The 27,721-nt window shown below is 39.9% G+C and overlaps 1 protein-coding gene across 1 annotated transcript in view; it reads right to left on the bottom strand.

Moving 5' to 3' along the window:
• Window positions 1-233: 233 nt before the first annotated feature.
• The window catches only part of CYLC1 (cylicin 1), a 125,079-nt gene continuing 97,591 nt past the window's right edge, over window positions 234-27,721 (bottom strand). Inside the window, exon 5 of the mRNA XM_054721027.1 lies at window positions 234-383. Within this exon, the coding sequence (XP_054577002.1) occupies window positions 351-383 (33 nt within the window). The 3' untranslated portion in view covers window positions 234-350. The remainder of the gene's footprint in view (window positions 384-27,721) is intronic.

A 27,721-nucleotide genomic window follows, 5' to 3' on the forward strand; every position in this document is an offset into this window, starting at 1 on the left:
GCAAAACAATCTAGGGCTCTATTTACTCTTTTAATAATAAATAGAAGAGAAATTTAACACAATATAAAAGGAAAATCACTAAGTTTTAACCTAAACTGAGAAACTGCTTCCAAATGAAGTTTCAGAGCATGGGGTAAAATACTGCAGTACTTTAGTTCAGATATTTAATGAATAAAGTACACACCTCTACAAAGACTTCTATATATTATATGCAAAAAATCAGATCCTGGTACTCACAGAAGACTTGATTTTATTTATTACAGTCCCACAGAAGTATAAATGCTCATTTGAGAGTAGCTGGGGTTTACTGTGGTAAGGCCATTCTGTGAAACCAAGCGCTCAGTTGTTCTTTAAAGCAGCTTGTGAATCCATTTTGCTTCAGGCTAAGAAAGAAAGTAAAAGAAAAGAAAAAGATTAAGTGTTATTTACCTAATCATTATAGAGAGTTTCTGGTGTGTTAAGCACTAAATGAAAAAAACAGAATGCCGTAAGTGGAAGAGCACTTGGATATAAATTTTAGTTATTTCTAATTAAAAATACAGGTCCATGGACTCCACCCCAGACCTACCAAGTTAAATTCCGAGAAGGAGTTAGCAATGTGCATTTTCAACAACTTTTCTGGGTGATTCTAAAATTCATTCAAAGATGAGAAGTACTGAATTCTAGTCCCACCACCAGCATTTGTGTAAGAAACCAGGCCCTAGCAATGTTACATTATAAATCTAAAGTTTCACAATTATTTTAATATACTAGATCTTTAAAAATTGATAGTGAACAAAAATACATTAAAAATAGCTGATAGTCACTCTAAATTACACCACACTGATACAAGTATGTTTATATTTGCATGTTTTTGTCTACTTTCTCCACAACGTATTATCAAGGTTTCATAATTATTGTTTCAATTAATACATACTACTCTGTTTTACTAAACCATTCTCTTAATTTTATACATTTAGTTTAATTTCAAAGATTTTTCTTATAGACTTATTGCACTCATCATTTTTATGCCTAGAGTTTGTTTTTCCTTCTGCTCATTTTTTCATTATATTTCTAATAATGAGATTACTGAATCAAATAGTATTGATCAAATTATGACCCTTCTTACGTAGTCCCATATAGGCCCAGAGGAAAGTGAAGCCAATTTATGTCATTCCTCTTCTACAGACAGCACTGAATAAATGTACCACTGACCCTGAAGCCTCAACAACTCTACATGAAATCTATCTATCTATCTTTATACAATATATTTTACATATTTAATACATATAAAATTATATACACAATTTTATATATAGTTACTGCATTATTAGATGAAAAATGATCTCATGGTTTTATTTGATTATTAATACTACAGAGTAAATATTTTTCATTATTTTGTTTTTATATTTATCTCATCCTGCATAAATTCTCTATTCTTATTTCTTGATCATTTATTATAAAGATCTTGATTTTATTGTAATACATGTGTTTTATCACTAACATTCTTGATTCACAGTTAAATGTTCTTTCCGACATCATGACACTTAACAAATATGTGGATACATGGAACAAACTGACAGTTATCATAGAGGACTGATTATTACAGAAGACCATTAAAAGAGCACTTTTAAAGAAACAAGACTACTGTATATATGAAATATTCTTTTTAATAAACCTAAAGGTAACCATACATATAAAATCCCCTGAGATACACAATGTAAAAAAGAGGAAACAGAGAAACATGATAGAATACCACCAAACAAAAACAACAGAGAAACATAAAGGAAAAGAACCAATGGAGGCACAGAGCTAGCAGAAGAAAAAAAGATAAATAACTATTGGAAATCCTCATACATTGAATAATAACCTTAAATAAAAATGGGCTGAATTCACCAATGAAGAGACACAGAGTAGCAGATTGGATAAAAAATAAAACAAAACAAACAAACAAACAAAAAAACCCAGCCATACACTGTCTTTAGGAGAAACATCTAAACTTCAAAAGGAAAGATAGACTCAAAATAAAAAGGTAGAAAATGATTCTCCAAGTAAATGGCATCCACAGAAATGCAGGTGTAGCCATACTTATATCTGACAATATAGATTTCAAGAGAACAAAAGACTAGCAAATCATATACAACAAAACATTAAAAAATATATGACAATCCAGTGGACTCATTTCAGGGGCACAGGGATGGTTCAATATAACCAAATCAATCAATGTCATATACTACATTAACAAACAAAAGGTAAAATAATAAGATCTTATCAATAGATTCAGGGAAAACATTTAATAAGATATAATGTCCATTGATGATTAAAACACTCAATAAAATGGGGATAGGAGGAAAGTACCTCCACATAATAATAACTATATATGACAAACCTTCAACTAATATCATACCTAATGGTGAAAACCTGAAATCTTCTTCTCTAAAACCGGGATGCCCACTTTCACCACTCATTCAACATAGAACTGAAAATTCTATCCAGAGCAATCAGGCAAGAGAAATACAAGGCATCCAAATTAAGAATGAAAAAGAAAAAGTACCACTTTTTGCAGTTGACATCATTCTTTATATAGAAAACCATAAAGAGTCCACCACAAAAACTATTAGAAACAATGTACAAATACAGTAAAGTTGCAGGATACAAAATCAATTTAGGAAAATCCACTGCGTTCCTATACTAACAATGAAATTTCAGAAAAACTAAATGAAAAAAAACAGTTCCTTTTGAAATTGATACAAAAAGAATAAAACACATAGGAATAAACTTAACAAAGAATGCAAAATGCATATATACTGAAAACTACAAAACATTATTCAAAGATATTCAAAAATACACAATGAAATAGAAAGATATTTCATGTTTATGAATTGGGAGAATCAACATAATTAAAATGTCTATGTTATCCCGAATGATATGCAGATTTAGTGCAGTCCCCATCAAAATCCCAATGCCATTTTAAAAAATAGTGTAGGTGTGGAGGCTGAGCCGGCTGCTGGCGCGACCAGAGGCAGTCATTGCTATTCTGCTTTTATGACTTGGAGATATTGGCTTTGGTTCTCTAGATTCTTCAGCAATCCTGGAGACACATAAATGCAAGAGAGAGAGAGCTGCATAACCAGACATCCAGAGAGGAACAATCATGGGGAGACAAAGAAACAGCCCACATATGAAAGAAAAGGAGGAATCACCAGAAAAGGAAGTAAACGAAATGGAGGCAAGCAATATATCAAAGAAAGAATTCAGAGCAATGGTCATAAGGTCGCTGAAAAGGATGGAAGAGAAATTCAACAACATCTGTAAGAACCAAGAGGAAATGAAGAAGAACCAAGAAGAAATGAAAAATGACATCGCTGCAATAAAGAACTCAATAGAGAACATCAACAGTAGACTAGAAGAAGTGGAGGACTGCATCAATGAGCTAGAAGACAACATAGGAAAAAATACCCAGGCAGAGCAGCATCTAGAAAAAAATTAAAAAACAGGAGGAGAGCCTAAGGGAACTTTTGGAAAACATGAAATGAAACAACATCCGCATAATAGGGGTGCCAGAAGGAGAAGAAAGTGAGCAAGGTGTAGAAAACCTATTTGAAGAAATAATGACCGAAAACTTCCTTGATATATGGAAGAAAAAACTCATACAAATCCAAGAAGCTCACAGAGTCCCAAACAAAATGAACCCCAAAAGACTGACACCAAGGCACATTATAATTAAATTGGCAAACACCAACAACAAAGTAAGAATCTTAAAGGCTGCCAGAGGGAGCCTGAAAGCCACCTACAAAGGATCCCCCATCAGACTAGTGACTGATTTCTCAACAGAAACACATCAGGCAAGAAGGGAATGGAATGAAATATACAAAGACATGCAAAGGAAGGGGCTGAATCCAAGAATACTGTACCCAGCAAGGCTATCAATCAAAATTGAAGGTGCAATCAGGAGCTTCACAGACAAAAAAGGACTAAGGGAATTTATTACCACCAAACCAGCAATGCAAGAAATGCTACAGGGTCTGCTGTAAAGAGAAGAAATAGGAAGGGAAAAAGAAACACAGGCATAAAGAATAAAAATGGCAACAAACAAGTACCTATCAATAGTAACTTTGAATGTAAATGGATTAAATGCCCCAATAAAAAGACATAGGGTAGCAGAATGGATAAGAAAACATGAACCATATATCTGCTGTTTATACCAAACCCTCCTCAGAACAAAGGACTCACACAAACTGATGGTGAAGGGATGGAAAAAGGTTTTTCAGGCGAATGGAAATGAAAAAAAAGCTGGGGTAGCAATACATACATCTAACAAATTAGACCTCAAAGTGAAGGTCACAACAAGAGATAAGGAAGGCAACTTCATAATACAAAGGGAGCAATCCAACAAGAAGAAATAACTCTGGTAAACATATATGCACCCAATACAGGAGCACCCAAATACATTAAAAAAACAACAAAACTTCTGGAGTTTTCAAGGGAGAGATTGACAGAAATACAATCATAGTAGAGGACTTCAATACTCCACTAACACCAATGGACAAATCCTCTAAACAAAAATTCAGCAAAGAAATACCAATCCTATATGACTCACTAGAGGAGATGGAATTAATTGACACCTACAGAACATTTCACTCCAAAGCCACAGAATATACATTCTTCTAAAGGGCACATGGGTCTTTTTCAAAGATAGACCACATATAGGGTCACAAGCAAAGTCTCTTCAAATTCAAGAAGATAGAAATCATATTAAGCATCTTCTCAAATGACAATGACATAAAATTAAAAATCAACTACCAATAAAAAAATCAAACACCTGGAGGCTAAATAGCATGCAACTAAACAATGATTGGGTTACCAAAGAGATCAAAGTAGAAATAAAAAGCATCATGTCAACAAATGACAATGAAAACACAACAATCCAAAATCTATGGGACACAGTGAAAGCAGTCTTAAGAGGGAAATTCATAGCTCTACAGGCCTATTTCAAAAAACAAGAAACAATGGTAATAAATTATCTTACCCTACAACTCAAAGAGTTAAAAGATAGCAACAAGAAAAGCCCAGCATAAGCAGAAGGAAGGAAATAATAAAAAACAGAGCTGAGATAAATGACATAGCAAAAAAAAAAAAAAAATACTAAAGATCAACAAAACCAAGAATTGGTTCTTTGAAAGAATAAACAAGATTGATGAAACTTTAGCCAGGCTCACCAAGAAGCAAAAAGAGAAGAACCAAATAAACAAAATCAGAAGTGAAAGATGTGAAGTAACAACTGATCCCACAGAAATACAAATGATTATGGGAAAATACTATGAATAACTATATTCCAACAAAATGGACAACCTAGATGAAATGAACATATTCCTAGAAAAATACAAGCTCCCAAAACTCAACCAAGAAGAATCAAAAAAACCTGAATAGGCCAATAACTACTGAAGAAATTGAAGCAGCGATCAAAAATCTTTCAGCAAACAAAATCCCTGGTCTGGATGGCTTCACAAGGGAGTTCTACCAATCATTCAAAGAAGAACTAAAACCTATCCTCCTCAGACTATTCCAAAAAAATTCAAGAAGAAGGAACACTTCCAAGCTCTTTCCGTGAAGCCAGCATTACCCTAATCCCAAAACCAGGTAAAGACACCACAAAAAAAGAGAACTACAGGCCAATATCCTTGATGAAAATAGATGCTAAAATCCTCAACAAAATTCTAGCAAATTGGATTCAGCATTACATTAGAAAGATCATACACCATGACCAAGTGGGATTTATCCCGGGGATGCAAGGATGGTACAATATCTGCAAATCAATAAATGTGATATATCACATAAACAAACTGAGAGACAAAAATCACATAATCATAACAATTGCAGAAAAAGCATTTAACAAAAGCCAACACCCTTTCTTGACTCTCAGCAAAGTGGGAATAGAGGTTTCATTCCTCAACATAATAAAAGCCTTATATGACAAACCTGCAGCCAACATCATACTCAATGGGGAAAAACTAAACTCATTTCCCCTAAGAACAGGAACAAGACAGGGATGCCCACTATAACCACTCCTGTTTGACATAGTACTGGAAGTACTAGCGATAGCGATCAGACAAGAAGAAGAAATAAAAGGCATCCAAATTGGAAAAGAAGTAAAACTGTCCTTGTTCGCAGATGACATGATACTATACATAGAAAACCCCAAAGACTCCATCAAAAGACTACTAGACCTTATAAATGAATTTGGCAATGTAGCAGGATACAAAATTAACACCCAGAAATCTATGGGCCTTTTTATACTCCAATAATGAAGTCACAGAAAGAGAACCCAAAAAAACAATCCCATTTACCATTGCACCAAAAAAATTAAGATACTTAGGAATTAACATAACTAAGGACATAAAAGACCTGTACTCTGAAAACTTCAGGACATTGAAAAAACAGATAGAGAAAGACATAAACAAATGGAAGAACATACCATGTTCATGGATTAGTAGAATCAACATCATTAAAATGTCCATTCTACCCAAAGCAATCTATAGATTCAATGCAATCCCCATTAAAATACCAACTGCATATTTCAAAGATCTAGAACAAACTTTCCAAAAATTCATCTGGAATACAAAAAGACCCCGAATAGCCACAGCAATCCTGAGAAAGAAGAACAAAGTTGGAACGATCACAATACCAGATATCAAACTATGTTACCAAGCCATGGTTCTCAAAACTGCCTGTTACTGGCACAAGAACAGGCATATAGACCAATGGAACAGAACAGAGAACCCAGAAATCAACCCAAGCCATTATGCTCAATTAATATTTGACAAAGGAGGCAAGTTGATACAATGAAATAAAAACAGTGTCTTTAATAAATGGTGTTGGGAAATTGGGACAGATACATGCAAAAAAATGAAACTAGATCACCAACTTACACCATACACAAAAACAAACTCAAAATGGCTAAAGGACTTGAAGGTAAGACAGGAAACCATAAAAATCCTACAAGACTCCATAGGCAGCAAAATAGCAGACATATGCCAAAGAATATCTACAGACACAGCTCCTAGGGTAATGGAGACTAAGGAGAAAATAAACAAATGGGACTATATCAAAATAAAAAGCTTCTGCACAGCAAAAGAAACCATCAACAAAACAACAAGAAAGTCCACTGCATGGGAGAACATATTTGCCAATGATATTCCGATAATAGCTTAATCTCCAAAATTTACAGAGAACTCATACAACTTAACAAAAGGAAGATAAATGATCCAATAAAAAATGTCAAAGGATTTATATAGACACTTTTCAAAAGAGGACATACAGAAGGCCCAGAGACATATGAAAACATGCTCAAAGTAACTAATCATTCAAGAGATGCAAATCAAAACATCAATGAGATACCATCTCACACCTGTCAGAATGGCTATCATCAACAAACCAACAAATGACTAGTGCTTGCAAGGATGTGGAGAAAAAGGATCCCTCCTGCACTGCTGGTGGGAATGCAGACTGATGCAGCCACTGTGGAAGACAGTATGGAGTTTCCTCAAAAAGTTAAAAATGTAACTCCCATTTGACCCAGTTAATCCCACTCCTAGGACTATATCCCAAGAAACCAGAAACACCAATCAGAAAGGATATATGCACCCCTATGTTCATAGCAGCACAATTAACAATAGCTAAGATTTGGAAACAGCCTAAGTGTCCATCAGCAGATGAGTGGATTAGAAAACGATGGTACATGTACACAATGGAATACTATGCTGCTATAAAATAGAAGGAACTTTTACCATTTGCAACAACATGGATAGAACTGACAAGCATTATGCTAAGCGAAATAAGCCATTCGGAGAAAGAAATATCCCTCACTCATATGTGGGATATAATGATCAACATAATTTGATGAATACGAATAGATCAATCTAGGGACTAATGGTAAGGGGGGGGTTTAGAGAACAACTAAAGGGCTTGTATGCATGTATATTAGCATAACCAATGGACACAGACACTGAGGCGGTGGGGGCTTGCCCTGGGTGGGAATGGCTGTGTGTGGAGGGGCTGTCAATTGGGGGAAAAGGAGACATTGTAAAACTTTAAACAATTAAAAAAAAAACCTTTAAAATAATAATAAAAAGAAAAATTTAAAAATAAAATAAAATAAAATAATAGTGTAAAAATTCATCAGATTTGTATGGAACTACAAAATACCCCAAATTGCCAAAGCAATCCTGAGGTGGGGGAAAAAAAAAACTGGAGGTATTACACTATCTGATTTCCAATTATACTACAGAGCAATGATAAACAAAACAACGTGGTATTGGCAGAAAAATAGACACACAGATCAATGGAACTGAATTGAAAGCCCAGAAATAAATTCACATGTATATGTACAAATAATTTTTAACAAAGGAGCAAAAACATACAATGGAGTAAGGAAAGCTTCTTCAATATATTGTACTGAGAAAATTGGCAGGCCACATGCAAAAGAATGAAACTAGACCACAGATTTTTCCCCATGGAAAAATTAATTCAAAATGGATCAAATACCTAAATATAAGATCTGAAACAATATATTATATACAAAACATAAGTATTAAATGTATGGATATTGTTCTTATTGAATATTTAATGAATTTTACCCCAAAGGTAAGGAAAGTAAAGGCAAAAGTAAAAAGTTTCTGAACAAAAGAAATTGCTAACAAAACAAAAAGGCAATTATTAAATGGGAGAAGATATCTGCAAACAACAGCTGCAACAAGGGGTGAATATCCAAAATATATAAAGAACTCATACAAGTCAAAACCAAACAAACATTTATCCCAAGAAGACATAAAAATGGCCAACAGATATATGAAAGATACTCAACTTCACTAGCTATTAGGGAAATGCAAATAAAACTACTATGTTATAGCACCTCACACCTCTTAGAATGGCTATTATAAACAAGACAAGTAATATCAAGTTTTAGAGAGGTTGTGGAGAAAAAGAACCCTCATTTACTGCTGGTGGGAATGCAAATTGGTATACCCACTACAGAAAACAGTATGGAGATTTCTTAAAATTTGAGCATAAATTTACCATATGACTCAGCAATCTCTCCTCTGGGTATCCACCCAAAAAATTTGAAAACATTTCTCAATGATATATATGCACCCCTGTGTTCATTGCAGCATTATTCATGATGGCTAAGACATGGAAACAATAAAAATATACTTTGCTAGATGATTGGATAAAGAACATGTGGTACATATATATACATGGAATACTACTCAAACATAAGAAAAGATAAAATATTGCCATTTGTGACAACACAGATGGACCTTGAGAATATTATTCTAAGCAAAATATGTCAGGTAGAAAAAGCTAAGAACCGTATGATTTCACTCATATGTGGGATGTAAAACTGAAACACATAGACACAGAACACAGTATGGTGATTATCAGAGGGAAGGGGGCAGGTGGGGAGTAGTTAAGGGTAAAAAAAGCCAAATATATGGTGACAAAAAATGACTTGAGTTTGGGTTGTGGGCACACAATGCAATATAGAGATAATGTATTATAGAAATGAGACCTATATGATCTTATTAACCAATGGAACCCCTGATAAATTTATTTAAAATAAAACAAAAGAAGAATTAGAGAACAGGAAAGGAGAAATTAAGAGAAAAGAGCAGTAGGGAAAAAGTTACAAGTAAAGTTTTTAAAGTTACAAAGATAATAAAGAATTAAAAACAAAGACAAAACCATATTAGAAAAAATGAAGGCAAATGTATGATGCACATAAACAAAATTCCCATTCATTATGGAATAAAACCAATAGAAAATATGTAAATCTGAGATGTAACCACAAAATTATATTATTTATAGATATAAAACCAGCGAATGAGATTAAAACGGCAGCACATTAATATGTATATACTAGAGGCCCGGTGCACCCTCCCCAAACTGGGACACCTCAGGGGATGTCCAACTGCTGGTTTAGGCCTGATCCCACTTGGGCCTAAACCAGCAGTTGGACATCCCTCTCACAATCCGAGACTGCTGGCTCCTAATCGCTCACCAGCCTGCCTGCCTGATTGACCCTAACCATTTCTGCCTGCCAGCCTGATCACCCCTAACCACAACCCTGCCAGCCTAAATTTATTTACACCTAACTGCCCTCCCCTGCCAGCCTGATCTTGTCCCCAACTGCCCTCCCTTGCCGGCCTGATCTCACCCCCAATTGCCCTCCCCTGCTGGCCCAATTTCCTCCAACTGCCCTCCCCTGCTGGCCTGGTCACCCCCAACTGCCCTCCCCTGCTAGCCTGATCTCTCCCCCAGAGGCCCTCCCCTGCCAGCCTGATTTCACCCCCAACATCCCTCTCCTGCTGGCCTGATCTCGCCCCCAACTGCCCTTCCCGGCTGGCCTGATCACCCCTAACTGCCTCTGCCTGCCTGATCACCCCTAACTGCCTGCCCTCCCCTGCAGGCCTGATCTCACCCCCAACTGCCCTCCTCTGCTGGCCAATTTGGTTCTGATTTGTTGGTTTCTATGCCAGTCAGCATCAAAAGCTATGCCTCCTAGGCAGCATTGGCTCCTCACAGTTGATCCAGATTTGGTCCTGATTGGTCAGTTTCTATGCCATTCAGCATCTGTGGGCCTAGCAATGGGGCCTGATCAGAAAGGCAGAGCTGGTCAGCAGCTCTGGTGGCAGCCTGGAGAGAAATGGAGGCACAGCTGCTGGGCAGGCCTGGAAAGAAAGAGAGAGGCAAGTGCTGATCAACAGCTGCCACAGAGGCTATGGATCAGACCCTGCTTCTCTCTTCAGGCCTCTCTCCAGGCCTGATTCGCAGCCCCCTCAGCAGTCAGTGTTGGGTCACCATGACTGCAGCCATGCCTGACTGCCGGACTGACTTCTGGTTGGTCCAGCCTCCAGTCATTGTGGATGTGATGGACCCAGGGTTTTTTATATATTAGGATGTCTTTCTCTGTCCAAATCATTACATTATACTGGTACTTGAATATGTCATAATTAAATACAGTGAGATGTTTTCAAATTAAAGCATCTGTAGCTTTTTAAAAAATAGATCAAATTAGGTAATGATAGTATCAGAAAAAATAACCTCTTCAGTCATGCCAATATACTGTACATACACTTATATTTTTTTTAAAATTCTAGAAATCAGAGTGATGCCTAAGAATCCTTCTATTCTTTCCTAAGAAGTATTTCATGAGACAATCATATTTATTCAATTTCATGATTACTTTTTGTATTCTAATAGTTAGCCACCTCTTCTACCTCATTAGGGGAATTCCATTCCTATTTCATCATAATTATGGGCAGATATATGTCCTACCTCTCTCACGAACCATTAAAAAACACCAAATACTTCCTATTGTGCTGTCTACACTGTTTTCAATTTAGAGCTCATCTAGTTCAATTCTTCCTTTGAAAATGAAGAAACAGTTCCAGAATAAGAAAGGGATATATTTGCCTTGTTTTATCACCAAGCAACATATTTTCTTAGGAAAAAGGTATAAAGTTAACAAGATCCCATAGCTCCAGAGGTTTTTGTTGTTGTTTAAATTCAATTTGTTTTTTTGGCTGATTTCATGTAGAATAAGTACTTTGATGTGTACTCCAGTATTACACAAGCAAAACTGACTTTCTTTGAATAGAAATAATTGTTTTTGCAGCCTCTTTCTTTAGGTTTTCTGTTTATTTGGTTTTACTTTTTTTTTACTCTTAACTGTAGAAATTGACAAAATAAGCTATTTAATCAAATGCCTAGTATTGAGTACAATTTTATGTAACTTCTGGGTTCTCAGTAAATTACAACACCTCTTGGAAAATGAACTATGCTATTAATAGACTGATTTTTAGGAGATGATGACAATTAAAATATTGATTGGTTTATTTACTGACAAATATTTTGTACTGAATTGGTTTATTTTACCATATGCTTCTACAGACTGAATAAAATTAAAATCTATATGCATCAATATTTGAGAAATCTTTCAGTTTCCATGAAAATGCATAATATATACAATACCAGATACTATCCGAAGCATCATACATGCTTCAATTTCCTATAAGGTTTTATCAATATCTCATTTTACACTTGAAGACATTAATGTCTAATTAATTTAGAAAATTTCCCAAAGATATCTGGATATTAAATGGTAGATTAAAAATTTAAATCAAAGCTGTCTGAGTCCAAAATTGTAGATAGAAGCTACTCGATTATATAACATACATGATGCTTTCTATTTTCAAACAAGTTATTTAGTTCTTTTGGAAGATGTTATGGGATCTCTTTATTAAAAGAGTACAGTACAATAAAACCTTGATTATCACAATACTCGGAGTTGAGGAGTTGGTTAGAGTTTATTTTTTACTAAGGAGTAGGTTTTCTTAGGCCCTGTTGAAACTTCACCATGAGGAATATAACTTTCACCACTGTAGAAAGCCAAGAATAAATAAAATAAATTCTATGCACATTATTTGGTTATATACAATTTAAAAATTATTGCACAGCAAAGTAAATCATGAAAAAGCCAATAGACGCATAAGACTTGAGGAAAATACAACAAAGAAGATAGATGAAGTAATATCTATAATATTAAGATAATATTTTATAAATTGAAAAATGATATAAATACCTCATTAGAAAAATGGGTAAAAATATAAAGACATAATTCTCAAGCAATCAAAACCAAATGACCAAAATATTTCAAAGGATATTCAAAATCACTAGTAGTCAGGGAAATGCAAATTAAAGTCTGAATAAAGTACCATTTTACATCCATTAGAATAGCAAAAGGAAGATATTTAACATCTATTGCTGACTGTGATGCATAGAAGTATGTATTATTTCATGGTCTTTAAATAACACAGTAACACAACTTCACTCTCTCTCCTGTTTTCTGCACCACTCGTGTGTGTGTGTGTGTGTGTGTGTGTGTGTGTGTGTGTGTGTGTGTGTGTTTAAGAGAAAAGTATAGAATAATACAAAGTATGTTTTTAAAAAGTGTTATGTGGGGCGAATATAAGAGATAACAATGGATGAATACATAAATGAGGAATGTTCATTACATGTATAAGTCTATTTCTATTTTGTTTATTATTTACCAATACATGTTTTGTTTATTATTTACCAATTTTATTTATTGTTCTATTTTGTTTATTATTTACCAATCACCCCAATACATGTAATCATTTTTTAAAAAAGGAAATGAGGAGTGGAGATACAAGCAAAAATAAAAAGTAAAGTGCTGATATAAAACTAATCTAGAATGTATGGTATCCTGTAATATGAAACTATGTGTGTGTTTTCATAAATAAGTTGGCAATAAGAACAATAGCATTAAATTATATATCTACTGACTTATAAGGATGAATAAGATATTGTCAAGTGAAATGACAAGATATAAAATACTGTTACCATGTAACAATATGCATTTTAATTTTATTCAAAACAAATTATCTATGTGTCTATCTGCTTACATATTTTGCATGTAAGATATTATAAAATAAAAATGGACAGCAAGCTGTTAAAATTGCTTTCCTCCAAAGGATGGAATTTTAGGGAAGTATGGAGTGAAGGAGTGGGTACAAGATCTAAATAATTTTATTTACATTTTTTGTATTGGTTTAGTTGTTATAAAAATTGTAACATTTGTTAGTAAAAAATACTTATAGAAGTTAATTGTATAGACCAAAATAATTAAGGAATCATTGTCCTTAAATTACACATTAAACCATATAGATTTAACAAATATATACAGAAAATTCCACACAAATAAACAAAATGCACATTACTCTCAAATGCACATGGAACATTCTCCAAAATAGGTCATATGTCAGGCCATAAAATAAGTGTTAGTAAATTTAAAAAGATTAAACTCATATCAAGCATCATTTCCAACCACAATAGTATGAAACTAGATATCAATTACAAGATAAAATCTGGGAAACTTAAAATTGTGTTGAGATTAAACATGCTACTGAATAACCAATGTGTCAATCAAAAGGAAAATTAAACTATCACTTGAAACAAATCAAAATAGAAATACAACTTACCAAAACTTATGGGATGCAGTAAAAGCAGTTCTAAGAGAGGAGTTTATAGCAATAAATGTTTGCTGTTAGGTTTGATGGAGCAATTAAGTTGATACCCTTCCCCAGGGAACTGGATTTTCAGGTCATTTCACTATGCACATTCCCTTTGCTGAAGACCACATTTCACCTGTGGTGACCACATTCCATTCTCTTCCCTCAGGGTATGCATTAAAGAAGTCTCTGCTCAGAAAAATCCCAACAAAAGTCCTTTAAAAGCCTCTGACTGCCCTCAGTGGGTGCTGGAGCCATCCAGTCTCAGGCACCGGGTGTGCGGATGATGGAATAAATCCGTAATCCCTCACCACTCTGGCCTTGTGAGTTCCTCCTTTGGTGACCTAACATTTGCCTCAAGAAACAAATAAAGAAATTAACTTTATACCATAAGGAATTATAGAAAAGAAGATATAAAGCTCAAAGTTTGTAGAAAATGGAAATAACAAATATAAGAGCATAAATAAATGAAATAGAGACTAAAAGGCAATAAGAAGAATCAATAAAACTACATTGAAAAAATAAAAAATATAAATCTTTGGCTAGACTCTCAAAAAAAAAGAATAAATGAAACAAATAAAAATCGAAATAAAAGAGAAAATGTTACAACTGATGCAACAGAAATACGAAGATGATAAGACTACTATGAACAATTACACAAAACAAATTGCACATACTGGAAGAAGTGGATAAATCTTAGAAACATACAACACAGCAAGACTGAATCATGAAGATATAGAAAATCTGAACAAACTGATTACTAGTAAATAAATTGAATTAGTAATAAAAAGCACACACCCAACAATCAAAAGTCCAGGAAAACAGGGCTGTAATATAATTTAAAATTAATGGAACAGAATAGAGAGCCCATAATTCTAGCAAAGAAGAATTACTACTAATCTTTCTCATACTCTTCCAAAATATTGAAGAAGAGAGAACACTTCTAAACTCATATCATAAGGCCAACATTATCCTGATACCAAAACCAGAAAAGGACACCACACAAAAAAATTGCAGGTTGATATACCTGATAAACATAGATATAAAAATCCTCAATAAAATATTACCAAACCGCCCTGACCGGTGTGGCTCAGTGGATGGAGCGTCGGCCTTCGGACTCAAGGGTCCCAGGTTCGATTCCGGTCAAGGGCATGTGCCTTGGTTGCGGGCACATCCCCGTGGGGGGTGTGCAGGAGGCGGCTGATCGATGTTTCTCTCTCATCGATGTTTCTATCTCTCTGTCCCTCTACCTTCCTCTCTGTAAATGATCAATAAAATATATATATTTAAAAAAAATTACCAAACCAAATGCAACAATACAATAAAAGGATCAAATACCATGATCAGGTGGCATTTATTCAAGGGATGCAAAGATGGTTCAGTTCAATATCTGTAAATCAATCCATTGGATACACCACATTAACAAAATGGAGGATAAAAATCATCTCAAATGCAGAAAATGGATTTGACAAAATTCAACATTAATTTATGAAAAAAATAATTCACAATCTAATCTAATAAAAGGCTAATATGCAAATTGTCCCCTCGGGAGTTTGATGACTCACTATGATGTGTGCTGACCACCAGGGGGTGGCATGGAACAAAGGAACTGGCAGCTGGAGAAGGAAGGCCCTGGCCAGCAGCCGGAAGGTCCCGATTGGCCCTGATCGCCAGCACGAATTTCGTGCACTGGGCCTCTAGTCTAATCTAATAATAGACAAATATGCAAATTGACCACACCTCCGACACACCCACAAGCCACGCCCACAAGCCACGCCCACCATCCAATCAGAGCGAGTATGCAAATTAACCCAAACCAAGATGGCTACAGCCACAGAGAGCAAGGTTCCCTAGGTAACAGAGGAAGCCAAGCTTTCTGCCAGCCGTTGCAGGCCTAAGCCTCCACTCAAGCTACAAAGTTTCAATTATAGAAGGTAAACAAATTCAAACAAATGGCGGCAGAATGGAGCTTGAGAGAGCAGGCCAGGGTTGCCGCCGGCAACAGGGGAAGCAAAGCTTTCCACACCCTGGCCGGGCTCACCTGCTTAAGGCAACAAAGTTTCAATTATAATCCCAACACAATGGCTGCAGCCTCGGAGGGAGCCCCAGGCTTGGCTTGGCTCCGCTCCAGGCTACAAAGTTTCAATTGTAGAAGGAAAATAAATCCCAGATACCAGGGCCTCTGCTTGGGTTACCAGGAGGCGTGGCTGGCCTGCAAACCACCACAGGCCCCTCGCTCAGGCCGCCCCACACCCCAAGGGAACCCCACCCTCATCAGGGACGCCCTTCAGGGCAAACCAGCTGGCCCCCACCCCTGTACCAGGCCTCTATCCTATCTAATGAAAGAATAATATGCAGATTGATCATCACTGCAACACACAATATAGCTGCCCCCATGTGGTCAAAGATCCTGCCCCCATGTGGACACAAGATGGCCACCACAAGATGGCCAGCAGGGGAGGGCAGTTGGGAGGCACCCGGCCTGCAAGGGAGGGCAGTTGTGAGGGATCAGCCCTGCAAGGGAGGGCAGTTGAGAGGGACCAGGCCTGCAAGAAAGGGCAGTTGGAGGTGATCAACCCTCCAGGAGAGGGCAGTTAGGAGTGACCAGGCCAGCAGAGGAGGGAAGTTGGGGGCAAACAGGCTGGCAGGGGAGCTGTTAGGCATCAATCAGGCTGGCAGCGGAGTGGTTAGGGGGTGATCAGGCTGGCAGGCTGAAGCGGTTAGGGCCAATTAGGAAGGCAGGCAAGCAGTAAGGAGCCAGCAGTCCTGGATTGTGAGAGGGATGTCCGACTGCCCGTTTAGGCCCGATCCCATAGGCTTTGGGCCTAAACAGGCAGTCGGACATCCCTCGAGGGGACCCAGATTAGAGAGGGTGCAAGCTGGGCTGAGGGAGAACCCCCCTCCGTGCACGAATTTCGTGCACTGGGCCTCTAGTAATGGGTATAAAAGGAATGTAACTTAACATAATAAAGGCCATATGTAACAAATCCACAGTTAAAATAGTACTTACTGGTGATAAGCTTTTATCTAAGATCAGGGACAAGACAAAATCCTACTCTCACTAATTTTATTTAATATAGAATTGGAAATTCTAGCCAGAGCAATTGGGCAAGAAATAGAAACACAAGGCATCTAAATCAGAAAAGAGAGGAACCAAGATGGCAGCATAGGTTAAGCACCTAACCTGCAGCCTGGCACAACAATTTCAAGAATACAACTAAAGGTCAAAACGGACATCATCCAGAACCACAGGAAAGCTGGCTGACTGAAATGCCCACAACTAGAAGGAAAGAGAAAACCACAAGGAGAATCAGAGGAGCCATAAAAGCCTGAGGTATGGAGACACAGGCAGAGACACGAGCACACGCGCGTGCGGGGAGGACGGAGCCGGAGAGGATGGGGCGGCTGACGGCCTGGACGGCGTTCTCTAGTGGGAAGGAGATAAAAGCTCCAGATTGCATTGAACCCCAGCTCCGACTGCACTGAACCCCAGTTCCGGGCGAGACCCTGGGAAGCCAGGCTCATGCTGGGGGAATCTGGGCTGTGGGGCAGAGGCACAGAGGAGCAGCAAAAGGCAGAGCTCCTGAGGCGCGCACATGAATGAGCACAGAGGACAGACTGTTGCTTGTGCTGCTGAATTGCCCTGGCGGGGAGGAAACAGGGGCTCTGGATCATGCTGAACCCCAGTTCCGGCTGCGCTGGGCCCCGGTTCCGGGCGAGACCCTGGGAAGCCAGGCTCATGCTGGGGGAACCTGGGCTGTGAGGCGGAGACGCAGGGGAGAGGCAAAGGGCAGAGCACCAGAGGCGCGCACGGGAATGCGCGCACAGGATGGTCTGTTGACTGTGCCACTGGATTGCCCTGGTGGGAAGGAGACAAAGGCACCAGACTGCGCTGAGCCCCAGTTCCGACTACACTGAAACCCAGTTCCGGGCGAGAATCTGGGAGTCCAGATTCATTGGGGGAGAGACTAGACTGTTTGGCGGCGGGCGAAGCTCCAGGGCTCTTTTCTCTCAGAGGTGTTTGCAGGGAGTACAGAGGGACACTGATACCCAGGAACCTCATAGGGTGGGGCTGACGGGAAGCCAAGGCTGTAGGTTCCACCCTGAAACTCCGCCCCATCCAAGCTGAGCACAGAGGCTTTTACAATTTTGAAAGTCTAGTTGAATAAGGCTGTCTCCCAGCATAGGCACAGCTGATCCTCACAGCCAATTGGACTGGAGGTCAAATCCTCTTAGTGTACCAACAACAATCAAGGCTTAACAACACCAAGACTTTGCACTCAGCCCACAAAGGGGAGTACCAAGAGTGATCACCTAGGGAGATTGGGGAAGCTGAGCTACAGGCCCCTATAGGTCACTGACCACACAAAGCCACTCCATCAACATAGGGAGGCAGCCAAAAGGTGGAGACACCGAAGCAGGTCACGAATAGAAGGGATGAAGGAAAGTAAACTAATGGATGACACAGTGTTCAGAACCACATTTATAAGGTTACTTAAGAAACTTCTGGAGGACCAAGATGGCGGCATAGGGCAGATGCCTGATTGTTGCCTACCACAACAATTTTGAGACTGCAACTGGAGGGCAGAGCAGACACCATCCAGAGCAATGGCCGGAGGAGTTGCTGGGAGGGGGTTGATCGATGGGAGTTGGGATCGGGAAGACGGGGCCCCGCTGGGTCCTGGATCCGGATGTGCTCACCTGGCAACTGGTCGCCGCTGCAGGCCCGAGTGCTGCCGCAGCAACCTTGGACAGGCCCGCCGCCTTGCACTGGGTGCACCGGAGCTTCACTGAGCCTGCCGCCCATCAAGTTCCACGGCAGCCGCCCTGGAGCTTTGAGAGGATGGCCGAAGGAATTGCTGAGAGGGAATTGACCGACAGGAATTGGGATCCAGAAGACGAGGTCCCGCTGGGTCCTGGGTCCGGCTGAGGCCGCGCACCCCTGGGTCCAGGCGAGGCCATGCACCCCTGGATCTGCGGGAGGCCACGCTCCCCTGGGCCCAGGTCAGGCTCGGTCCTGTGTTCAGGTGAGTCTGTGCCCCTGGGTCCGAGTGAGGCTGGATTCGGTTCCAGGTGAGGCCGCGCGCCCCTGGGTCCAGGTGAGGCCACACACCCCTGGGTCCGGGTGAGGCTGGGTCCTGGGTCTCGGTGAGGCTGCGCCCTTGGGTCCAGGAGAGGCCACGCACCCCTGGGTCTGGGTGAGGCCATGCGCCCCTGGGTACAGGTGTAGTTCAATCCCGGGTCCGGGTGAGGCCATGCACCCCTGGGTCCGGGTGAGGCCATGTGCCCCAGGGCCCGGGTGATGCTGGTTCCCAGGTCCAGGTGAGACCGCACGCCCTTGAGTCCAGGTGAAGCTGCGCCCCTGGGTCTGGGCGAGACCAAACCAGAGGGAGTTTGACCTGCATTACCACCATTTGTCCACCACCCAGAGCTGAAAAGTCAGTGCAGACATGTACACATAAAAAACTGGTGGACACTGAAATTGGGTCTCAAAAGAACTGTTGGTCCAGAAAGAAACTTACTACAGACTGATTCATTTGCCTGTCAGCATAACTATTATTGCTCGTCTCACATTCGGTTCTTATATTTCTAGTAACACATGATCTCACTCATCTAGGGGAAATGATGAACAACATAGACTGATGAACAAGAACTGACCCAGAAACAAGGAGGCATCGATCGGACTGTCGGGCCTCAGAGGGAGGGGAGGGGAGGGTGGGGGTAGGGGGGAGAGATCAACCAAAGGACTTGTGTGCATGCATACAAGCATAACCAATGGTTAAGGACAACAGGGCGGTGGGGTGGGGGATGGGAATGGGGGGATGAGGACAAATATGTGACACCTTAATCAATAAAGATTTAAATATATATATATATATATATATATATATATATATATATATATATCCCCCTAACAACTTGCACACAAATAATGTAGGCTTAGTAGCATTATTCATAAAAACCAAAGGTTAGTTATTGGCTAAGTGCCCATTGACTGGTGAATGGATCAATAAAATCTGATATATTTATACAATGAAATACAATTAAGCAATAAAAAGGAGTGAACTACCAATACATGCTACTACATGAATGAACCTCAACATTATACTAGTACACAGTGAAAGAAGCCAGTCAAAACATCACACATTCATTTATATGAAATATAAAAAGGGCAAAGCTATAGAGATAGCAAATAGATTCAATGGACAGGGGTAGGAGTGGGGTGGTTAACAATAAATTGGCACAGGAGATCTTATTGGAGTGATAAAAATGTTTAAAACTAATTTATGGTAATGATTACACACTTGGTAAATTTATTTAAAAATAAATGAATTGTGGCCCCCCCAAAAAAATCAGAAAAGAAGTAAAACTGTTACTATTTGCAGATGACATATTATATAGAGAAAACCCTAAAGACTCCTCCCCAAATTGTTAGAACTAATAATCACATTCAATAAAGTTGCAGGATATAAAATAAAATAAATATACAAAAATATTCTGTATTTTTATACACTAAGAACAAATTAGCAAAAAGGAAAATTAAGAAAACTATTTACAATTGCATAAAAATAATACACAAGAATAAATTTAACCAAGGAGCTGAAAGACCTGTACACTAAAAGCTATGACATTGATAAATAATTGTAGACACAAATAAATACAAATATACATTGTGCTCATGGATTGAAAGAATTAATATTATTAAACAGTCCATACTACCCAGGAAAAACTACACATTAATGCAATTCATATAAAAATGCCAATGTCATTTTTCATAGAAATATAACTAGCAAACTTAAAATTTATATCAAATAATAATAGACCCCAAATAGCCCAAGTAATCTTAAGAGAACAAAGCTGGAAGCACCACACTCCTTGATTTTAAATGATATTACGAAGCTATAATAATCTAAACAGTATATTAAGAGCATTAAATATTAGGAGGCTTTTGGAAATTTTATGCTGTAATCTTGATAGCTTTTAAATTTTAATTTTTTGCACTAAAATGTGACTGCTTTAGGTTCATTACATGTTACACAATTTTACCATGAGATGATCTACCAATAAAAATTTTAGTTATCACTTTAGGAACAGCTTTTTTGTCCTGTACAATTGATTTTTCTAGAATATTCACTTATTTCAATTAGCCAATTTAAATTAGCCTTAAGCCGAAACCGGTTTGGCTCAGTGGATAGAGCGTTGGCCTGCGGACTGGAGGGTCCCAGGTTTGATTCCGGTCAAGGGCATGTACATTGGTTGCGGGCACATCCCCGGTAGGGGGTGTGCAGGAGGCAGCTGGTCGATGTTTCTCTCTCATCGACGTTTCTAGCTCTCTATCCCTCTCCCTTCCTCTCTGTAAAAAATCAATAAAAAATATATATTAAAAAAAATAAAAAATAAATTAGCCTTAAAACGTGACTACTATTTTACTGTCAAATTTAATACTCTAACAACCATCTTATTTTACCCTGTAAATATTAGTGGAAAGGATTATTTGCCTTCTTGAGTAGGCCCTGAGCATTCCTAGTGCTAGGCTGGGTTTAGATATCAAAGACCCCAGTTCCCTGCATCATGGGTACAAGACATCTCCATCAAGTCTTGTTTCAGTGAGAGGGCATCTGTTGTCGGCCAAGTAAGTCTCTGTCTGTTACCTGGTTCTTATAAGTGAATTTTTGGTTCTTATAAGGGAATTTCTAGTATCACATGAGCTCACTCATTAGGGGAAATGAGGAACAACATAGACTGATGAACAAGAACAGCATCGATCAGACTGTCAGACCTCAGAGGGAAGGGAAGGGGAGGGTGGGGATAAGGGAGATAGATCAACCAAAGGACTTGTGTGCTTGCATATGAGCCTAACCAGTGATCACGGACAACAGGGGGATGGGGGCATGTGTGGGGAGGGGTTTGGGATGGGAATGGGGGGATGAGGACAAATATGTGATACCTTAATAAAGTAATAAAAAAAGAACATTAAAAACAGACATGTAAATTAATGAAACAGAATAGAGAGCCTAGATATAAACCCATGTATGTATGCTCAATCAATATTTGACAAAGGAGCCAAGAAAATACAAAGGTGAAAAGTCTTTTCAATAAATGGTGTTGAGAAAACTGAACAACTACATGTTAACAAATGAAACTGGGCCATTAGCTTATACTATACAAAAATATTAACTCAAAATGGATCAAAGATTTGAAGATATGAAACCATAATATTCTTAGAAGAAAACAGGTAGTAAGCTTTTGTCTGCTAAGCCTCTGAGACATCATTGGTCTTGGTAGTGTTTTTAGATTTAACACCAAAAGCAAAGATAACACAATAAAAATAAATAAATGGGACTATTTCAAACTAAAACAGTTTTACAGAAAAAGAAACCATTAACAAAATGGAAAAAAAAAAACCTCCTAGTAATTGGAAGAAAATATTTGCAAATCATATATATGTATATATATATATATATATATATATGTATATATATATATATATATCCTGTCTAATAAAAGAGTAATATGCAAATTGAACATCACTCCAACACACAAGATAGCTGCCCCTATGTGTTCAAAGATCCTGCTCCCATGTGGACACAAGATGGCTGCCACAAGATGGCCAGCAGGGGAGGGCAGTTGGGAGGGACCAGGCCTGCAAGGGAGGGGAGTTGGGGGCAATCAGACCAGCAGGGGAGGGCAGTTGGGAAGCACTAGGGCTGCAAGCGAGGGCAGTTGGGGGCGATCGAGCCTACAGGGGAGGGCAGTTAGGGGTGACTAGGCCAGCAGAGGAGGGAAGTTGGGGGCAACCAGGCCTGCAGGGAAGGGCAGTTGAGGGGGACCCAAACCTGCAGGGGAGAGCAGTTTGGGGTTACCAGGCCTGCAGGGGAGGGCAGTTAGGGGCAAACAGACTGGCAGGGGAGCAGTTAGGCATCAATCAGGCTGGCAGGGCAGTGTTTAGGGAGTGATCAGGCTGGCAGGCAGAAGCAGTTAGGGGCAATCAGGAAGGCAGGCAGGCAAGCAGTTGGGAGGCAGCAGTCCTGGATTGTGAGAGGGATGTCCGACTGCCCATTTAGGCCCGATCCTGCCTGGATTGAGCCTAAACGGGCAGTAGGACATTCCTCAAGGGGTCCCAGATTGGAGAGGGTGCAGGATGGGGTAAGGGACACACCCCCTGTGCATGAATTTTGTGCACCGGGCCTCTACCTCTAGTAAATAAATATATATATATATATATATATATATATATATATATATATAGTACCCCCTGATCTGCAGCCCCCCCCAATCTGCAGCTCACGTGATCTGCAGCCCCTTGATATGCAGCTCCCCCCAATCTGAACCCCCCCCATCCATAGCCCCCCTGATCTGCAGCCCCCAGTGCAGTGGTCTGGGCTCGCTGTGAATGCATCATTATTCCAGGCCTGAGGGTGTGCTGGCGCTGGAGGGCTGTGGCTGCTCAGGTCCCTACTGTTCGGTCATCTCATTACTGCGTCTGGGCTAATTTGCATATTTATTATATATATATATATATATATATATATATATATATATATATATATATATATACACATACATATATATATATATACACATACATATATATATATATATATATATATATATATATATATATATACACTACTCTGAGGAGTAGAAGCCAGGACGGTGGGCAGAGTGGAGCCCATAGATGGGCACCCAGGAGCTCCTCGACTCCGACAGCTTCATTCAGAGAAGGTGTCTCCCCATCTTCCCCCCCCCCCCCACCCCAGCACCACTCACCTCGGCCTGCAGGGAGCAGCACAGTCACCGTGACAGGCACAGCCCCAGAGCTGCTCCTGAACCTCACTCTTCCTCAGCTCCCAAAGCCCAATGCAGCCTGTGGCCAGTCCCACAGAGGGTTGGCTGGTGCCCCCAGCGTCCTCCCCAGGGCCCTTCCCAGTACCAGATAGGACCAGACAGCAGCAGGGGTGAGGTTGGCCTGGAACAGACTTATCCCATGCAAGCTGTGTCACAGCAGATCCAGAGCAGTGAGAACTTACCAATAGGATTGTTTGTGCAGACATTTTAAACAACTTCCACTTTTAAAACTGAATTGAAAAGCATAGATTGTTGCTCTAGAGAGCAATGCTTCAGCAGGACCCCAAGGTCACCTTGGAGGCTAGAACCAAAAGTTACATGATAGCAAGTGTTGGCGAGGATGTGGACAAATCTGAGCCCTAACACACTGCTGTTGGAATGGAAATGGTGAGACTGCTCCTCACATGATTAATATCAGTCACATAGGACCCTGCAGCCCGCCACTCCAAGGTGTACACCCAAGTGAGGCAGCTGGTCACAAAATGCCAATAAAAGGGTAATATGCTAATTAGACTGGGAGACCTTCTGGGAGACCTTCCAGACAAAGCCATGGTGGCAGGGCCAAGGCAGAGGTGGTTAGGGGCAATCAGGCCAGGAGGGAAGGGCAGTTAGGGGTGAGCAGGCCAGCAGTGGGAGGCAGTAGGGGGCGAGCAGGCCAGTGGGGAGGCAGCTGGGGACAAGCAGGCCAGCATAGGGGGGCAGTTGGGGGCCATGAAGCCAGCAGTGGGGTCAGTTGGGGGCGAGCAGGCCAGCAGGGGGGGGCAGTTGGGAGTGAGAAGGTCAGTGGGGGGATTTGGGGGCGAGTAGGCTGGCAGGCAGAGTGGTTAGGGACGATAAGGCAGGCAGGCAGGTGAGTGGTTAGGAGCCAGCGGTCCCAGATTGCGAGAGGGGTCCCAGATTGGAGAGGGTGCAGGTCAGGCTGAGGGGCACCCCCCCCCCCCCGTGCACAAATTTTGTGCACCGGGCCACTAGTATATAAGATAAGGGGTTAATATCTAAAATATATAAATAATTTACTCCCCTTTTCCAAATGCCTTGTTCATTTTAGTCTAATATTGTTGGAGGATAACTGATTGGAAAAATGGAAATCAGAAAGTTTACCGATGTGCTATGATCTGCAGCTATTTAGAGAGTCCAAATTTTTAGCCAGCCAAATATAGCCCAGTTGCTGATTTTGGAACTGGAGATACAGAAATGAAACACACACACACACACACAAAAAAAAAAAACAGATAATTTTCACAGCCTGGGTATAGCCTGAATCTTATTGGTGAATATAATTAATAAACAAATGAATATATAATTTTAGGTAAAGATACATACTCTGAAGAGAAACAAAATAGCATTCAGGGTCTGGAGAATGACTGGACAGTTGTTGGGGGAGGGGATTGCATAAGATGTGGCAATCAGTGAAAGCTTTTCTAAAGAGATAACATTTAAGCTTTAAAAAGCAAATGAGGAGAAGGATTAGTAATGCAAAGATCTGGGGAGGAGTATTCCAAGCAGAGGAAACATCCTATGCAATGACTTTGCAAGAAAACAATCTTGGCATATATGAGAAACACATAGGATGCAAGTTTAGCTAGGTCTTGGGGAAAGTGGTACAGATGAGTGTGAAAAACTGATAGGGCCTAGATTACATAGGCATTGTAAGCTTGGGAAAGAAGTTTCACTTTCTTTCCAAATGTAATAGGAAACCTCTATAATGCTTTAAGTAGAGAAGAGTAGAGATAGCAAGTCCATTTAGTAACTTGCAGTATTTCCAGAAAAAATGATGGTGATTGGGACCATAAAGGTAGTAGTTGTGACTGAGATGGAGAAAAGTGGGCTGATTTAGGATAACTTTGGAAGTAAGGGATATTAGTGTTACTAAGGAAGAGAGGAATATAGATTATATCCAGGTTTTAAAAGATCAAATAGGTGAATGGTAGTGTCATTTACTAAGGTGGGGAATATTGCCGAGGAATACATTTGGGGATGGGTTAAGAGTATTATTAGATTTGTTAAGTTTGAGATGCTTAGTAGGATCTACAATGAAATTTTAAATAGGTGGTTATGAAAAGGAAAATGGGGGGGAGGGCTTGCAACCTAGTTTAGTATCTGGTTAAAACTATAGTCTTACTTTCCCAATCTGACTGACTGACTTGAGTGGAGCTGCAGAGCATAACTCCAGGGCCCTCCCACAGCTGACTTGGGCGGAGCTGTGGGGACCCTCAGGGGTCCCCCACAGGAGGAGATATATAGGCCAGAGCCTCCCCACAAGTTCAGTTCAGGCTTTGAATCCAGAATTCCCCCGGACTAGCAGATCTGTGAAATAAAGTTTAAACTTTCTTCCCTCAGAGTACTGGCTGATTGTTCTCCTGTGCATTCTGCTACATTTGGTGCGCTGGCTGAGAAACGTCAGTTGAGCTGACTCTGAGGCCACTGCTGATGAAAGTGGACTTCAGGGCACTCACTTTGGGCTCTGGAACCCAAGGAAGGCGTGCCACTGGTACATTCTCCAGTTACTGAACTCATAGGGTCCAGGGAACTGCGGTGACTCTGTGTTTCAGGGGACCCAAACAAGGCAGGAAACACCTTTCTGGGACTTCCTGGGAAGGAAGTCAAAATCATACTTCTGAAACTGTAAGTTTTTCCCCAGAGAAACGGGTCCGAGTTCTGGCCTGTCCTATGGGACAGAAGAGGTAGCTGGCCCCTACCTAGGTAATTATTTACCTCAGGATAGCTCGGATCATCTAGAAGAATGGCTTCTAGATGGTATTCATCATCTCTGGAACTTCCCGGGAGGGAAGTCAAAACTCGGACTGGCTAAGGGTTCGAGTCTGGCCTGCCTTTGAAAAAGGTAGAAGAGAAGCGTTCCTAGGCAGTTTTCTACTGCCTCTTTTCAGGGACTTGTTCTGTGTCTCTGCACAATTGAAACTGATTTGGTGAATGCAGTGTATTCTGTGGTGTTAATGTGGCGTGCACCCATGTAAAAGTGTTTATTTTTATGTATGTTTGTTTCTGTTTTGTTTTTATTTTTTAAAAATACATTTTTATTGATTTCAGAGAATAAGGGAGAGAGAGATAGAAACATCAATGATGAGAGAGAATCATTGATTGGCTGCCTCCTGCATGCCCCCTACTGGGGATTGAGCCAGCAACCCGGGCATGTACCCTTGACCGGAATCGAACCACAGGCCAGCACTCTGTCCACTGAGCCAAACCAGCCAGGGCTCTGTTTTATTTTTAAAAAAACCTTTCTAAACCTCTCCCACATTTCTGTGATGATTCAAAGTTTTTAGTGGGGAATGTTATCTGTCTTTATTGTTTAAATATGTTTCTTTGTTGTTTGTTTAAATTGTTTACGTAGCAAAATTTCTGTTTGTGTCTCTTAAAAAAATATGACATGTCGCCGAAACCGGTTTGGCTCAGTGGATAGAGCGTCGGCCTGCGGACTGGAAGGTCCCAGGTTCGATTCCGGTCAAGGGCATGTACATTGGTTGCGGGCACATCCCCCGGTGGGGGGTGTGCAGGAGGCAGCTGGTCGATGTCTCTCTCTCATCGATGTTTCTAGCTCTCTATCCCTCTCCCTTCCTCTCTGTGAAAAATCAATAAAATATATTTAAAAAATATATATGACATGTCACCTAAAAATTAAGGCTAAGAGTTCTAACTAACTGGAAAGAAAGTATAGCTTTGGTGTAATGAAGGAAGGTAAAGAGAAATGTTGAAAGAAAGTTGAATGGATGACAGGCCAGTAAGCTGGGACAAAGTAGAATAGGGAAACTGAGCAGAGATCCTGTCTTCCCTAAATCAAGGCA

Source organism: Eptesicus fuscus, chromosome 1, assembly GCF_027574615.1.
Source record: "Eptesicus fuscus isolate TK198812 chromosome 1, DD_ASM_mEF_20220401, whole genome shotgun sequence".
Classification (NCBI taxonomy): domain Eukaryota; kingdom Metazoa; phylum Chordata; class Mammalia; order Chiroptera; family Vespertilionidae; genus Eptesicus; species Eptesicus fuscus.